The 16,798-nt window shown below is 42.6% G+C and overlaps 1 protein-coding gene across 9 annotated transcripts in view; it reads left to right on the forward strand.

The window, feature by feature from the left end:
• MICU1 (mitochondrial calcium uptake 1) overlaps nt 1-16,798 on the forward strand; it is an 84,764-nt gene that overhangs the window by 47,048 nt on the left and 20,918 nt on the right. For all 9 annotated transcript variants that reach the window (XM_088168572.1, XM_014882265.2, XM_088168571.1 and 6 more), the window contains 2 exons: nt 7,363-7,445; nt 13,552-13,749. In XM_088168572.1, the coding sequence (XP_088024698.1) occupies nt 7,363-7,445; nt 13,552-13,749 (281 nt within the window). The remainder of the gene's footprint in view (nt 1-7,362; nt 7,446-13,551; nt 13,750-16,798) is intronic.

Raw genomic sequence — 16,798 nt, forward strand, 5'->3', positions numbered from 1 at the left:
AAACAGAGAGATAAAGCTGGTTCAAGCCAGGGAATTTGTTTTATGACTTTAATCTGCTTTTTTTTATTTGACTGAGTCTCAGAACTGGCTCTTAGGACCTTTGCTGTTCCTTTCTTACATTCATCTGGGCTGTGCCAAAATGATCTCAGGTATTCACTTGTGTAATGAGGGCTTTTCATCTGAGCCTGCACAGATGACAATGAACTCTCAAACCTCTGGTATCACATTACTGAGTGTGGTTTGGAAAACACTCTTGCCCTTGTTTTTATGGTTGTGCTGGTGGTGAACAATCCCCTAATCAAGTACACAAGGGTGCAAAATTAATTTCATGTGTTTCACAGGCAGCAGTAAGAGAAATTGCTCTTGCTTTGCTTTGTTTGTTGTGAGAATAAAAGAAAAGGAGCACCTAGTGTTGGAGGAGCAGCCAGCCTTGTTTTGGAGGCTGTGAGGGAAGGACAGGGTTTTTTTCCTCTTGTTCTTTGGCTTTTGAGCATGTCCATAGTGACAGGGGGAGTTAGATTAATGAGGAGACAGAACTGGCTTTGAGGAGCTATGTGAAGGGTGGGCAAAGCAGGAGCTTTCAGAAAGAAAAATTAACCAAAAAAAAGGAGGAAAAAAATTCCAAGCCTTTGAGGCTGACTTCTAGAGAGTTGGGGAGTTTGCTAAATGATGACTGAAGATGGAGGAATGTCTCTGGAGCTCTTGTTAAACAGTGATTCCCCAGAGGAAGAGTTTGAGTTTCATTTTGAAAGCATTTGCTTTTGTAAAATAAATTCCCAACCAAGCCTTGCCCTGTGGCTAAATAGAAAACTCACTGTTGCACCCCACTAGTTTACTCTCTGACTTGTACACATTGCCTTGCAGGAATCCTGCAGTTCCTGATTGGGTTCTTTTCCCTAGGAAATAAATAAAATAGAATGAGGAAAGTAAATCTTAAACATGACAGTTCAATATTGGTTTTCTCCCTGTGTTGTTTAAATAACCCAAACATCAAGGAAACATCTGGACTTCTGGAGCTATGGATAAAACCAAATAAATACTGGGAAAAGAAGGTGGCATATTGAGCACTAAAAGCAGGACAATCCAAAGGGGGAATGGGAGGTTGGGTCTGGAGGTGGGAGGCAGGAGGGAGAGTGATGGGGAAAGATCCCTCATGGTCTGGTTTGGCTCACTGGACTCCAAACTGATCAATGAGAGCCTTGGGAAACAAGAAGCCCCCATGGCTCTGTGTCCTTGTGCTCGGCAGGGCGTTGGGAATGCTTCCCCAAACTCTTTGTTTCAGTTCCCTTTGCAGCTTGGCCTGAAGCTCCCTCCAGCTGAGTTCTGTGAAGAGGGGAGCAAGAGGAGGAGAGAGGGCTGGAGGCTCCATTTCATGTTGCTCTCAGGCAGCTGTTTGCACATTGCTCAGAAAATGAGTCTGTCACCGTATCTTATTTACGAGCCATTTCTCGCTCCAGCGCTGTCTGTTCATGTTTCTGTGAAAATTTATTTTTAAAACAACTAATAAACTAGCTTTTAGCTGCTTCAGAAAGTCAGCCTTCTGTTGAAGGCAATGGCAGCTGAGGGGCCTTGAGGAAACTCCATGGTTTCTGTTGCTTCAGCTGCTCCTTGTGTTTTGGGGCAGAGGAAGAAAGATGAGCAAATTCTGATGGAATTTCCCCTGGATCCTTCGAATGTCGTAGGAAAACAAAGACATGGCTTCCCTCACCAAAGAGATTTTTGCTTTGGGTCTTGCAAAACAAATGGAGGAAGGAGAAAAAAGAACTTATCCACCACCAGTGACTGCAGTTTCCCAGAAAATGGGGTCCATTGTCAGGGCACGCTAATTCTGCCTTCATTACCAGGTACTGAAGAGAGCTGGGCATTAAAAGAATAAATTGGTGTTGTTTCCACAGTTGGACTGTTGCTGTGTCTGGATTTAATCCTCCTGGCAGGAGGGTTAAATATCATTGGCTGAAGCCACAGTAATTAGCTTTTTGCCAGGGCTCTCATAGCAGACCTGCAGCTCCTTCTGCCATCAGAGCAGGTAACTCTCACTTAAGATAGATTCATCTCTGTTATTTTTTTTTGTGTCCTGTATTTAGGGAATAAATTCCAAGCCATCTAACTCTGGAAATTATGTTCTGGCCAGATACTGAGCTCTGTGTGTGTCCCTGGGATGGAAGGACCACACTGGGATCTCCAGGGTTCCTTTGGACTGTGACTGTTCTGAATAAATTATTCCTGGCTGACAGGAAAGTCTTCAGCCCCATCCCTGCCATGACTGAAATCTTCACCAGTGGTGGTTTAATCTTAACTGCTGTGCTACGGGGCTCATTTCCACAAGAAAAGGGTGCTTTGAGTTTATAGGACTATTTTTGTTCAAGTAAATTTTATCTTCAGTCTTTCAAGACCCTCCACGAGTCCATCTCACCCTCACTGTTTGGAGCAGGGATGTCTTCCTGTCTTTCTGCCAGCCCAGTCACTGCTGTGTGGTATTTCTAAGATGTATCTGAGCAGCATCTTCCAAGGAATATCCCAGCTTCCAAACACAAGCCTGGTTGTTTCCTGGCAGAGGGAGAGTTCTGTGGTTTGGCATCCCACTTGTGCCATGCTGAAGGAAAGAAATGGGGATGATTTTTCCCAATTGGCAGTTTGGAATGTTCCCAAGTGATTTGAAAACTCAGATTAGGGCGTGGGAGGCCCTGTCAGCCCTGCATCGTTCACCTGGTCTTCCTCTGTTCATCTCTTCATGCCTTGGATTGGTGTGGTGTGATGGGCTCATGGATGGGATGGGGAATTCAGGGATCCAGGGGCAGCCACAGCTTCTCTGGGCACCCTGTACCAGGGCCTCACCACCCTCACAGGGAAGAATTTCTCCCCAGTATCCCAAGATCACACACTTGCATTATTTCAGAATTAATTCTGATCATTCTTTGTGAGAATAACCCAATTTTTCCTTTAGAATTGATGGTATTGTGGCACAGTGGCTATGCTGTAGGCTCAGTTTTTTAGCTGCATGTTACTTATATTTCTTGGTTAATTAACATTAAAAAAAAACCAACTTGGTATGATTTGGATTCATTTTCTAAAATGGTGGAATAATTTGAAAGGAAAATATCTGCAACATTAAGTTTAATGGTTTTTTTCCCTATATTTACTGCAGCTGGGGCTCAGCCATCTGTATTCTGTGGATAGCTGTCTCTGCTTCAGGACTGTGTTAATTTGGGATTGATTCACTTTCAGGGTACTGTGGCCTTTGCACATCTATTTTTCTTAATTTTGAGATAAATGGAAAAGAAGCAACCATAGGATATTCAACTCCCAATGACTGATTTTTCCCAGCTGAGTTCTTGATTTTTCTTCCCACACTGGAGTTACTTGGGGAGTTATTGAGTCTTGGGAGTCATGAGCTGCTTTGTGTAAAAATTCCTACTAAAAGACAAGATAATTCAGTATTTTCAAAGGAGTAGCCAGGAGTTTTATTTTCTTTAAGTAACATCACCAAAAAATCACCCTGCTTTGGCAAAGAGATTCCCAGCTCCATGAGAAGGGAGCAATGGGTATTCTCCAGAAGTGCATTAAGACTTTTGTTTTCCTAAAATGCAGTTCCTGTGCTGGAGGTCAGAGGGAAAGATATGCTGAGAGGTGTCTCCAAGTGTGGAATGTTGAGTTTTTGGGAAAGAGGAGATCCCAAATGAGCACAAAACCAAGGAAATGTGGCCTTTCTCATCAGCAAGCTTTTAATGTGTTTCAGAGTGCATTGCTTTTGCTGAGAGTATAGGGCCTTAAAGAGCAATTGAGTGCTGCAAATTGGTCCATTGAATAATTGAAAATAGTTTGAAATGGCATAATTGGCTTAAAGATGTCTAATCAACCCATCTTATCCCTCTGAGCTTCCCAGGGGTTTTTACCCTGATGGATCCCAGTGGCTTCTTTCCATGGTCAGTGCTGCTGCTTGTTATTTGTTTGCTGGTGGGGGACACTCACCTCTCTAACATTCCTATATTTGGCTTCTGCTTTACTTGCTCTCTTTCTGTCCCCAAATATTTGATTGGAACAAATGAATCAAGAAAAATGTTAATTGCCCTTTGCACTAAATCCCAGGTGAGATCAAAAAGCAACTTGGCATGGAGAGCTGGTGGAATGATGGATCTAAAGGATCATTTCAATCACATCTTTCCATTTATCTCCAAGCTAGGAATTCACTGATAGTGAATTCAGTACCATGTTTTTACTCATGTAGCCTTAATGGAAGGGATTGGAAATAGGTGATTTCTAAGATCCCATCCAACCCAAACCATTCCATGCTTCCATGTTAATGATTTGGAAGATCCTCCTGAGCATCTAAAGACAGAAATAAAGCTAAAAAAAGAAACTGCAGTTGCCTTGACCAGTTTCTGATTCGTTGCCCAAGGGAAATCAGTTGCAATGAAACAGTCTCAATTTTTAATAATGTCAAAAAGGAGGTTAAGGAGACAGCTCACACAATCAGAGAGATCTGGGAATGCAGCAGAGCACTTGGGGAAAATCCAGAGGTGGTTTTCCCTTATCAAGACAGGCATCATGCCATATGAAAACCAACCAGTCCTTTAAATGGCTTTGGAAACCACTGCAGGAGGAATATTGGGTTTGTTTGGAGGCATCTTAATTAAGGAGGCAATGAGGAAATTCAGAGATGCTGCAGTTGGGAATGTTAAAATTGGGGGCAAAATAAAAGAAGGGGGGAAAGGCTGCATTTAGTTGGGCAATCTGGTGTCTGCTGCTTTTATGGTCTAGAAGTTTGAGGGATGCAAGTGCAGGAAGAGAAGGGGAAATGGAAGCTATGCAGGCTGAGGTAATGGGCAAGGCAAGCACAGTGGGATTGGCCACTCTTAGGGCAGCTCTTCCCACATAAATCCTGGTCAGAAGCATCACAGCCAAGGGGAGAGGCAGAAATCATCTCACAGCCCCCATAAATCCATGTACATCCATCAGGGATATATGTCTAATGAATATTCCTTCCTGAGCAGGAGTGGGATGAGCTAATTGTCTTGGGTGCCCTCTGGTTGCCCTGGCTCAGGGTCACGTTGTTTGGATTGAAGTGGCATTACAGGTAATTGGAGCTGGATGTGTAGATCAAAGGGAGAAACCAGCCATGCCATTTATTAGCTCAAGGAATGAAGTAATTGAATTTGCTAATTTAAAGCCACCCTTCCCTGCCTTTAGAAAATACTGACCCTGCAGATTTTTCATGCTGAACTGCTCATTTAAATTTTGGAGGAGGTGTTCTTCTCTGGGGCTTTGATACACTGCTCATGGAAATGTGTGTTTAGAGATGGAAAATGAGAGAAATGGCCCTTGTGAGGGACAAGTATTTTACTTTTTTTTTATTTTACAAGTTTTCATCACGTGTCTGCACAAATGGGATGTGGTATTATATATTTCCTTTAAAAAGGAGGGGAAAAATCCCCAACCTGGGAGTTTCCATAAGGAGTAACAAATTTCCTGGTCTTTAAATAAACATCATTGTACCCTGGTAGAGAACGTGGGGTAAGAAATATGTGTTGATTGCTTTTTTTCTAGAACCTTGTAACTAGATAAGAATTTTGTCTGTTCTTCCTCTTCCTTATAGAGGAAACACCATTTCCACAGTGTCAGATTTTGGGCTAATAAGAAGAAATTGCCCCCAGGCTTTCGTGCAGTACTTGAAATAAAAGTGAATAAAATTGCAAGGGGGTAGTTGGAAGCTTGTTGCTCTTTAAGAAAATGGAGAATTAATTACTGGAGATGCTGTCTGGATAACAGAGGAGGCTTAATCCCTTAAATTCGATGTATCATTGAAGAGATTATGATGGTGGTGCTGGGGACTGGCTGTCCCCAGGTCAATTAACACTGAGTTAACAAGGGAGAGCCAGTGAAGGTCTCCCCCTCCCAGGAGGGAGGAGCTGTGTGGAGGCACTGCAGGGATGTGGGTGGAAAGGAGGGTGACCCACCACGTGCTGCTGGTCACAGGAGACATTTGGTCCTGCACGTGGTGTCTGGAATTCCAAGCCCGGGGAATTGGCAGTGGGAAATTGGAAATGCAGGGATGATAACAGCAGGACCACGTGTGCTGTGTATATCAAGCAGGTAGTGACAGGCTGTCCCTGCCATCAGCCCCAGTGCCCTTATTCATCTATTTTGGGCACAAAGTGTTTGGGAAAAGGGATCTCATTAACCTGTCTGCTGAATCTTTTCCTCATCAAGTGCTAATTATTTCAGCAAGGGGAAAACACAATGTCAGAATTTTGAACTGGAGCTGTAACTAACATCCAAAATCCAGTTCAGTTAATTCTGTATTCATTTCCTTTTGTCTCAGTGATTCATCTTTGTCTCTGTTTGGGAAGCACCTTGCCACAGAAGGGTGTATGCAAAAACTCATCACTCTCTGAGCATCCACAGGAAATATTAGAAGTGGATTGTACAGATGAGGTTAAAGAACCTCACCAGTGATCTACATTAGATTTGGGTGGGAAATGAAAAAAGGAGCTATGTTTTAACTGATCATTTAAGATGACAGCCTTAGCATTAGTAGAGGATTCCCTAGAAATCCCAGCAAACAGCACAAATCCTGTGGGAGGTGTGTATTTGAAAGTAGCAGAGCATGATAAATCCTCATATATTAATTTGGGAAAAAAATGTGATGCTGTGTTGTAGCTTCAAATGGTGATGGGTTACAGAGTCCAAAATGGAAATGTGCTGAAATTCTGTGGTGGGATGCAGGGAAAAGAGTGTGGCTGGCTGGGAAGGGATGCTTCTGCAGTTCTGACTAAATAAACCGTGACAGCACAGACTAAATGCAGTGAAAAATAAGGTACAGCGGCGTCTCAGTTCATGGGCTCCAGCCCACTCCTTATCTCAGTGTCATGACTGGGCTGAGACAGGGTGATCATGATTTGTTGAAATTTCTAAAGCAAGGCAAGAGCTGAGAACTGCCCAGATTCCAGGTCTGCTCCTCACCGTGCACAGAGAGTGCAGTGCCTGAGGAACATCGTCTGGCCAGACTGGTGTTCGACTGCATGGAACAGGCTGGAGCTCTTGCTGCAGCATCATTTTCTTTTAATTGTCATTAGAAATATTAGATGGCATCTTGCTTTCCAGCTTTTTCCACCTGTAAATAGAATAAATGTTCCAGAAACATCTCCTCCTCACAAGTCCTTGTCAAAACCTTTGATAAAAGGAACACCATGAAGCTCGTAGCTAGAGGTTCCCTAAGGGCCGCATTTCCTTACTAAAATTGAAATAATTAAGTAAAATTGCTTTTGGATAAAGTCATTCACAACTTCTGCCCTTTTTTTTTTTTAATTGAGCTTTTGTGTCTTTGTTAACTGGCTTTTGTGTTTTGTTGGGTTTTTCATCTAGCACCCCAGAGGAATTTTGAAATCGCCTTTAAGATGTTTGATCTGAACGGTGACGGCGAGGTGGACATGGAAGAGTTTGAGCAGGCAAGTTGAACAATCAGTGCTGTGGCATCTTAGCCATAAACACAGCATTCCTCTGTGATGTTACTGCCTTTTATATTTGTGCTTAGTGCTGGTTTGAACCTCTCCCTTCTGTGCTCAGCTGTGTTGCTTCAATGCCTGCTGTTTGTTTCTTTAAACTGGATATTTCAAGGGAAACTTTTTCATTCAACCAGAACAATCAGCAGTACAAACTCAGGTTTCCTGTGATTTTGTCACCAACATTCAAGACGAGGCTGGGTGAGCCTTGGAGCAACCTGGTCTAGTGGAAGATGTCCCTGCCTGTGGCAGGGGGTGGAGCTGGATGAGCTTTAAGGTCCCTTCCAACCCAAACCATTCTATGGTTCTGTAACATTTCCTTACAAAAAGTCACCTTCAAGGTAGACAACAAACTTTTTTACATTCTACTGATAAAGTGGGATTTTAATCCTACTGTCTTCACAGCTTCTTCTGTATTCCTTAATTTTGTCTTCAGAGAATAGCCAAGGTAAGTCTGCCTCAGAGGAGAATTTATCCACTGATTCCAGCATAATCCAAAAACGTGTTATTGAGAGCTTATTTTCATTAGTCCTCTACTTCTTACAAGGCTTCATCAACAGGGACTTTGCTGCAGGTTTTTTAATGAATTTAGCCTTTATGTCTGATACTGGTGAGCTCTTCCTACGAGCTGTGATTTATGGTTGTATCCAAGTGAGAATAGATTGAAGGCTCGAGCTGTCAGTGGGGAAAAGATTTGCCCTCCCCAGGCAGAAGAGTGTGATTTTTCTTGCCTATTTCTAGCCCTAAGATATTGGGAACTTATAAACACCCTGAAATCACATCCTGAATTACCTGTGTGTGCTATTCATAAAAGGAAATTTAAATGCATTTATAAAGTGCTACCCAAGAACAAAGCAGCCCTGGAGAATCCAGGGACAGATTCTTACTCATCAGTTGGCTCAGTGAGTAATTAACTGCAGAGGAGTCTCTACAGGGTCGTGCTTGGGGCTTGCTATAAATGGGAAGAACTAGTGGCAAAGGAGGCCTGTTGAAATACTCTCCCTTTCTAATCTTTTGCTGTCATCCTCCTTAAATTATTACTTGTGTGTGTGATGTCATCATCACGAGATTGCTCCAGAGCCATGGCATATATCTGGGTAAGTGCAGGGTTTTAGATGCACACTTTGGACTATGAGGAGACAGGACTGTGTTTATCTGCAGCCTGATATCACTTCACTTGACAGCTTGAAATGTACACTTGGGGGTTTGTTCATGTTCTTTCCTTTCCCCAAGTAAAAATCGTTGTTCTTCCTTCTTTCTGCATAGTGCCTGGAGATAGCCCTCCACTGCAGCTAGGTGATCATATTGAGCAGTCCAAAAGGTGATTTATGGATAGTTGTAATGTTCTGGAATGAAATCAATTATGGAGATAGATGAATTTAGGACAAGCAGAGAACAATTAACTTCCTGCTAAAATGGCAGTGATGCCAAGGTGCTAATACAGGTGTCATGTTTGGCTTTTTTATTAGAGCCATGTAAAGTGAAAAAGGAACATTTCTACAGGATAAATGTTTCCTAATCGCTATGAAGGTGAGAGTACAAAATTGAATTAAATTATTTCAAATCATCCAGTAGGCTAGGAGAAGTTACACATGCATAAAGTCACATAAAAGTCCTTAGGAAGGAGAAGGTATTTTTGTTAAGCTGGTTACATGTGTCACTGCCTGTATAGAAAGGAATAAAATTCCTGGTTAGCATCACAGTATTTGGGTGAAGGCTGATCCTCCAGAGCCTGAGAGTCAGAGGATGAAGGAGCTGTTTTGTAGAGTGGAAAGATATCTGTGAAGATCCTGATTTGCTGCAAGAACAAACAGGGCTCCAGTGGGAGGCACATATATTTCATTATGCAAACATTACAAACAATTGTTTATGTGATAAATCCTCTTTTTCACTCCTTATGGAAGTGCCTCAGGAAGAGCATGAAGGATGACAGAGTTTTCAGCTCCATCCTGTAAATCTGACCTAGCAGGAGCAGCTGAAGCTGGCCCTGAGAGGAGATTATGCAGCAGTTCAAAAGAGCAACATAATTTTGGGGAGAATGGGTGGAAAAAGAGGGGAAAGAAAAGGACCATCAGGGAAGCATCATTCCATCCCTGCTGGCTGTGAGCACGTGGGAATGAACTTCCTACTCTCCCCTCACACAGCTGGTCCTTCTTCTCACTGGTGTTTGAAAACCTCATCAGGAAAGAAAATTACTGCAGCAATTTAGCTAATATGTGACTTAAGTTGAAGGCTTTAACTACATAATAAAAAATCATTTCATTTCTTCAGGTCTTGCTGAAGAGTTTCAGGTTTTTTATCCAGTTGAGTGGTTAGTGCTTAGTCCTGAATAATGTGGGGCCTGCATCAGTATTGCCTTCAATTCTTCATCCTTTGGCATGTAAATTGTTAGTTTACTCCTCTACTTGTAAAAAAAAGCTGGCTGAAAAGTAGAAAACTTGCAGGCAGTGTTACTGGTGATTTCTCTTAGAGTCTTTAACTATTTTAATTGATTTTTTTCTCCTCATCTGGTACGAAAGATGAAACATCACAAACACTTAGGCTGAAATATGACCAAAAAAACAATGGAGCATCTCAGAGCTCCACATCCTTGCACTATTGATGAGCTAGTGAGGGTGAGGGCAGTTCCTTGCAGTGATGCCTGCCTTTCTGGGCATTAAAAGGATTACTCAAAGCAGGGACTGGTTAAATCATTTTGGCTCCAGTGCTCACAGGTTGGATTTTCAACCTGTCTGATACTTGTTACAGATGGGAGAGGAAAAGGGAGCCATAAGATTCCATAGAAATAACACCCAGGAGAAGCTGCTCTGTGGAGCAGTCTGCAGTGTGGTAAACACTCATGTAGAAGCAGGGGCAGTTTTCCAAGCTGGCCATAAATTGCCTTGCTTCAGACAGTTTATAAATATTTGTCTCTAAAATGTGCTGCATGCAGAGCTCACAGTTAACAGTGGAGCACAAAGCAAAAAGGAGTTGCTATTTACAGTGCAAAAATCAGAGAACTCCTGAAATGTTTGGGTTGGAAAGAACCTTAAAGATCATCTCATTCCAACACCCCTGCCATGGGCAGGGACACCTTCCACTATCCCAGGTTGCTCCAGGTTCTGTCCAGATTGTCCTGGAACACTTCCAGGGATGGGGAAGCCACAGCTTCTCTGGACAACCTCTACCATGGCCTCACCACCCACACAGAGAAGAATTTCCTCTTAATTAATATCTAGTCTAAAGTTCCTCTCATTCAGTGTAAATTACCCTTGTAAATAGTCTCTCTCCATGTTTCTTGCAGGCTCCCTTCAGGCACTGGAAGGCCACAATTAGGTCACCCCACATCCTTCCTCAAGTCAGAGTGACCAAAAAGCCTCAAAACCTCTTTTCTGTACTTTTTTCCTCTTGATTTTCTCCTCAACTTGATTTTCCTTGTAGTGGAAGAACAGCCAGCAGTCTCTGGTTGGGCTGCAGGGTTTTCAGCAAGGACAACCCAGCAGTCACAGCACGATGTTCTCCTCCAGAGATCCCCTTTGGGGCTGTTCCAGCACTCACTCTCTCATTAGGAAAAAGTTGAACATGCTGGATACCACAACAATGAAGTTCTGGCATCCTTGTGACAGCTGGAGCTCTTGGCAGCTGCTTTTCTTTGGCCCTTCCAACTTTTGTCAGCAGGGGGAAGAGGCTGATGGAAAAGCAGCAGTGTTTGCTGGAGCTTTGGGAAGCCTGCATTGTCAGGTGGCTTTTTTTACCCCCCCTCCTTTTTCAAACTTGTTGTCCTTAATATGAATCCTTTTGCTGTCTTGTTGGAAGGGATCAGTTACTACATAGAGAATAAACCTGCCTTCTCATACCCCAGGAATAATCACTCAGATTGACTTGGATCATTTAGTGAGATACTTGAGGATGGAGAGAGGAGATGGCTGCACTGGCTTGGCTGCCCCTTTAAATTTGCACAGAATCTTTTATATAACACACTCTTGGATTTTCAGGCTGTCACATCCTTCAAGGCCAATCTTTTGGCATCTGTTATGGGGTAGGGAGGTTCTTCTGAAGAGCCTTTTGTCCTGGGTGGCACAGCCCCAGGGATGGAGCTGTGACAGAGAGCAGCAGGCAGCAAGGAAAGGATGCCCTTGGGTTGAAAAGCCAGGATTTGTGCATGAGTGGGAAGGAAATGTGTTGTGAGCTGACTGGGGTTGGTGTGAGCTCACAAGGATGGGCAGTAAAGGAGTGGAAACTCTTAAAACATTTGAAGAGGTTTTTTCTTCCCCACGATTGCTGCAGCTTTTCCCACCTCCTGGGATTTTGCTGGGAAGAACTGCTCTGCTGACCAGGGGTAGGATCACAATGTTTATGTGCAAACTGGCTGAATTATTCCCTAAAACTCATTTTAAGCACTTGCTTCTCTTCTTTCTTTAAAGTGGACTGAAAAAACCAAAGCCTAGGTTGGCCAGAGAGGTTGTGGACTCCTCATCCTACAAGGCCAGGCTGGATGGGGCTTGGAGCAGCCTGGTCTAGTGGGAAGTGTCCATGCCCATGGAAGGGTTTTGGGTCTAGATGGTTGTAAATGGGTTAGTTGTATTATTTAATTCGTGGTTTGCTTTTTTTTTTTTTTCTCATATTGTTTTTTGCTGGTTTTTTGTTTTGTTTTGGTTTTTGGGTTTTTTTGTTTTTATTTAGAGTTAGGATTAAAAACATGAAGGAGAAGAATTTTTTGTGTTTGGACTTGATTGTTTATGAAATTTTATTTAAAGTTCAGGGAGTTTTGTAATACTTCTTGCTACCAGCTGAAAGCGAGCAAAATGGAGCTGAATCTAGCTAGTTACAAGGTCTTGTAAAGCAAAATAGTTCAATAAAGAACTAACACCTTTATTATTTACACTTTTGACCCAAACTTCTGTGACCTGCAGTGCAGGACTAACTATCCAACCAAAAACTACTACCTGAAATAATGAAAAAGGAAGAAGACAGAAAGAGACAATGCCCAAGAATCTCCATCTTGTCCCATACCCATTACTGTATTCTAAAAACCCCAAATTCAAAACCCTTCACCATGTGAAATTACACACTTCTAACTACACACCAGTGGCTCTAACTCCATTACTAAAATTTGGAAGCCTTCTCCAAGGCCTCAGGTCAAAAGCAGTTTTCTCTTGGGAGTCAGTGTCAGAAAGCACAGAAAGTTCAGAACTCCCAGGCTTCTGGGTTCCAGCAAATGGTCTTTGATGTCACTTCCAGCTCAAATCATCCTGTGATTCTCTTAAGTTCAGCCAAATTTTTGAATTATTGTGTCTTCTGAGAGTTTTAGGAGGAAAAGAAAGGAGGATGACACAGCTGAGTGTGGAGTACTTCATAGTGGCACTTGACTGGTGTCTTGGTTTGAAAGACAGGTGTCTGCCAAGAAAGGCAGAAGCCTCTTTTTAAAATAGAGAATATAAACCCCCATCCCTCCAAATTATTATAATTTTGAAATTAAGGGGCTCTCAGGCAAAGATAGGGGAATAGGAATAACAGTTCTTTACTAGGAAAATTAAAATAGAAATACAGTATTACAAAAAACAAACCCAGAACACTGTCAGAGTCAGAATACAACCTGACACCCTATCAGTTAGGATGTTGGTAGCAGTCCCATTAAATGGTGGCTGCATCCTCCTGCAGTGACAGATGTGGTTCAGTTGAAGCAGTGCTCCTGTGGAAGGTGCAGTTTTCCTCCAAAGGTCCAGTGATGATATGGAAAGGTTCAGTTTTCCTCTGGAATCCAGTGGGAAAAGGCTGCTCTGATGTTCCAAATCTCAGATTTTTATGTGGGTAGGAAATGTTTGGCTCCTCCCCTGGGTGGAACATCTCCCAGTGGGATGATGTAATTTTATCAGTCATGCAGTGGGACTCAGTGGCCGTTAACAGAAGATACCTTCCTGGAGGAAGGATGGGGTGTGGAAAACATAAAGAACACTGCCCCACCTGGTTTTTAACAGATGGTGACAGAATACACACTTTTAGTCACATCCTGTATTGCCACCCAAGACAAGTGGCCTGGTTTTGATTGTGCCATCCTCCCTGTGGTTTGTAGGTGCAGAGCATCATCCGTTCCCAAACCAGCATGGGCATGCGGCACCGGGACCGCTCCACCACCGGGAACACGCTCAAAACCGGCTTCAACTCCGCCCTCACCACCTACTTCTTCGGGGCTGACCTCAAGGGAAAGCTCACCATCTCCCACTTCCTGGACTTCCAGCGCAAGCTGCAGCACGATATTCTGAAACTTGAGGTTTGGGGTGGTTTTTTTGTTGTTGTTGTTTTTTTTTTTTTTTTGTACGGGGGAGGGCAGTGCAGCACGGATTGTGTGCTGCAGGGTGGGGCTTCTGCAGGAGGAGCAAGAGCCTGGGAAGGATACAGAGGGAATTTCTATAGCTGTGACTTGCAGATTGTCTTGGTTTAGGGCAAATTTGGGAGAAAACTTTTGAATGGGATCCTTCTAGGAAACAGATTTAAGAAGTCTTTTTTTAAACTGGTTTGGGGAAATATTTTTTCGGAGAGAAGTAGAAAAAAATTTTATTTAACGGGTAAAGTACTTTTCAGCACAAAAATGAACAATAGTAAGCAATAAAACTCTTGTTGCTCTGAAGAGATGATAAATTTAGAAGAGGTTTTTTTGTAGGCTACAGCCTGGCTCATTCAGTTTTTTATCAGTCTTTCTGGCACTGGGAAATGCTGCAGCTTAAGCCAGGCCCTAGTGGGCTACAGATGTGAGCTCCTGGTGCTCCTCTGGGTTTTCAGTTTAGAGCAGGTTTGAATCATTTTAAGAAAAAAGAAAAAAATCACAATTCAGAGAGTTATACTGGGGTTTTAGTATGTTCAGCACAGCATTTGCATGTGCTTGGAGCAAACATGTTAAATTCCTGATGAGCATTTCAGTGCCTGTGGCACTCCCCAAGGAACATCTCCAGCATTTTTTGGTGGCTGCTCTTGTGGAATTGGAGGAGCAGCTGGCACATCCTGGGTGTGTGTCCCTCTAAAAGCCTGGCTCTTGCCTTGGCACTGCTGATGGAGAAGATTTAAGGGAAAAACAACAGAGATTGTGAGTGACCTGTTGCTACCTTGCTGAGGAAGGTTGGTCTCAGTCCTAGTCCTAATCCTAAAGGACCAGGATTTATAACATTCCCAAAACTCTTCATCTCTGCTTTTGTCCCCAGCTTTTCTGTTTGCTTCATTATTCTGAATGTTTCTGCTGGGAAAGTATTCAAGGCTTATTTGAATCCTCCTAATTAGGTGGTCTCTGTGTGACCCTCTGTTGTTCACTCCTGGATATTTTATAAGAAATGTTGTCCATTCCCTTCTGAATTTAGTCTCCTTTTTAATTTGCATTACCCTGAGTTTTAACAGCAGCTCCCAGCCTCCTGCTTCTAGTCACATAACCTGAATTTAAGCATCACCCTTCAAAATTTGGTTCTTTTGTATAAAATCAGTACAAGGACAGCAACAGGGGACTTGTTGGTCTTTCTCAGCTCCCAGGTAGAGCTGACTCAGTTGGAAATGGTGCCAATCACTGCATCAGGCTTCAAGGTTCAACCTGGCTTGACCAAAGCCAGGCTTTTATTTGCATTGGAAATCAGGATTTGTGCACAAGATGCCCCCCAGCCTATTAAGACAAGAGTATTCAGAGTTCTGTACCTTCAGTCCTGTGTGTTATTGCTCACATGCTCAGGTTGTGTGATCAGCATTATTAAGTTCTTATCAAGTCAGTCATTACAATTTGAAACTGAATTTATTTCCTTTCTTACTTGGAATTTACAAATCCAAGTAAGAAACTGACTTAAGGACTGATTATTTTCTTTTGGTGAAGGCAATTGCCCGGTTCACTGCCTTCATTTAATGGCCATTAAAGCAGGTGGTGTGGCCCTGCCTTTGCAGGGGGAATAAGCTGCCTGAAGACAATGTTCTTTGTGAACTGGGTCAGCTCCTCAGTGCCTCTGCAGATTGAAAGGAATAAAATACTTTTTAAGGTGAAGAAACATCAGCTGTAACTTGAATGTAAAGCAAGACAAACAGAGATGATTCTAAGCCCTGATTTTTCCACTGTCATATTCCCTCCAGGGGTGGGCACTGAAGTATTCCTGACCCTGTGCTCCCTCCACAGCTCCCCACTTCTCTCATTAAGAAGCAATGGGGATTTTTTTTTCAGTTTCATTATACTTGTTCTGGTTTTTTCTGCTGTGACAATTTAGGTTTTGATGATTTCAGTCAATTGTGCATCTTCCTGGCTAACAGTAGTTGCTTTTCTAACAGGCTATTTATAACTGAGGACAATAAAAGATATTTATGTCTGCTAAGTTATCAAATATCATAAAGGCATCATTACTGCCTGCCAGCACCCTTGAGCACAGCACCAGGCTTCTTTATCCTGGAAATTCCTGTTTCCATGGCCAGTGCCAATACAGTTACTGCCTGGATTGGTTTTTATGAAGAAGGGGTGATGGATGCTCTTCCATCTGCACACACCTCATTAGATCCTTTGGGACCTCAGGCCTGTCTTAACAAATATTCTGGTTTTAGAAGGCATTTCTGATGCTGCTCAGTTGGGTTTTAGGGTAATAACTTAAATCTCTAAGTGCCTTTCTGAGTCCCAGTGCTGGGATAGTTAGTATTCAAGTAATCCTGTGGCAGGTATTAAAAAGTGCTCTGTTGTTACAGCTTACTCAAGACTTTTTGGGATTCTGCCTTGTTTTTATATAGGCTGGCAGAGCAATGCAGGCTTTTGGTGATTTTTTTTTAACACGGGCAACAATGCTTGCAGTAATGAGTCACAAAGTTTTATTCCTGCTGCAGTTATTTAAGGGGAAAATGAGTAACTTAAGTAAATTGTTTCGAGTAGCCTGAGGAATGAAGTCTGACAGTGTCAGATTGGCTGAGCTTGTAAGGAGGGCACAAAACTTGGACTTTTTAGAGGTCAATTTGCTGTTGAACTCATACAAGACATTTTTATTTGATTTTAAGTCACCTTTATGACAGTTTCTGTCATGATTATTTGTGTTGTCTCTCAAAGTTGTCCTTTACCTGCTGATCCCCTCACTTCAACCTCACCACTGACCCAGCCCCTGTGGGAGCAGTGATGGGGAATGTCATGTTTTCCCTTTTTCCTTATGAATTCTGCCTTTTCAGCAATCCTGTGATGGATTTTGTGTACTTACATAGTTTTGTCAGTTCTACACCTTGTTCTGTGTTTATAACCTGTGTATCTAGAACTCCTGCTTTAGTTCCAGATTTACTTTTTCTTCCTTCATGTGATCCTTACATCTGAAAAGCCAAACCAGCACTAG

This window comes from Sturnus vulgaris, chromosome 8, assembly GCF_052056855.1.
Source record: "Sturnus vulgaris isolate bStuVul1 chromosome 8, bStuVul1.hap1, whole genome shotgun sequence".
NCBI lineage: Eukaryota > Metazoa > Chordata > Aves > Passeriformes > Sturnidae > Sturnus > Sturnus vulgaris.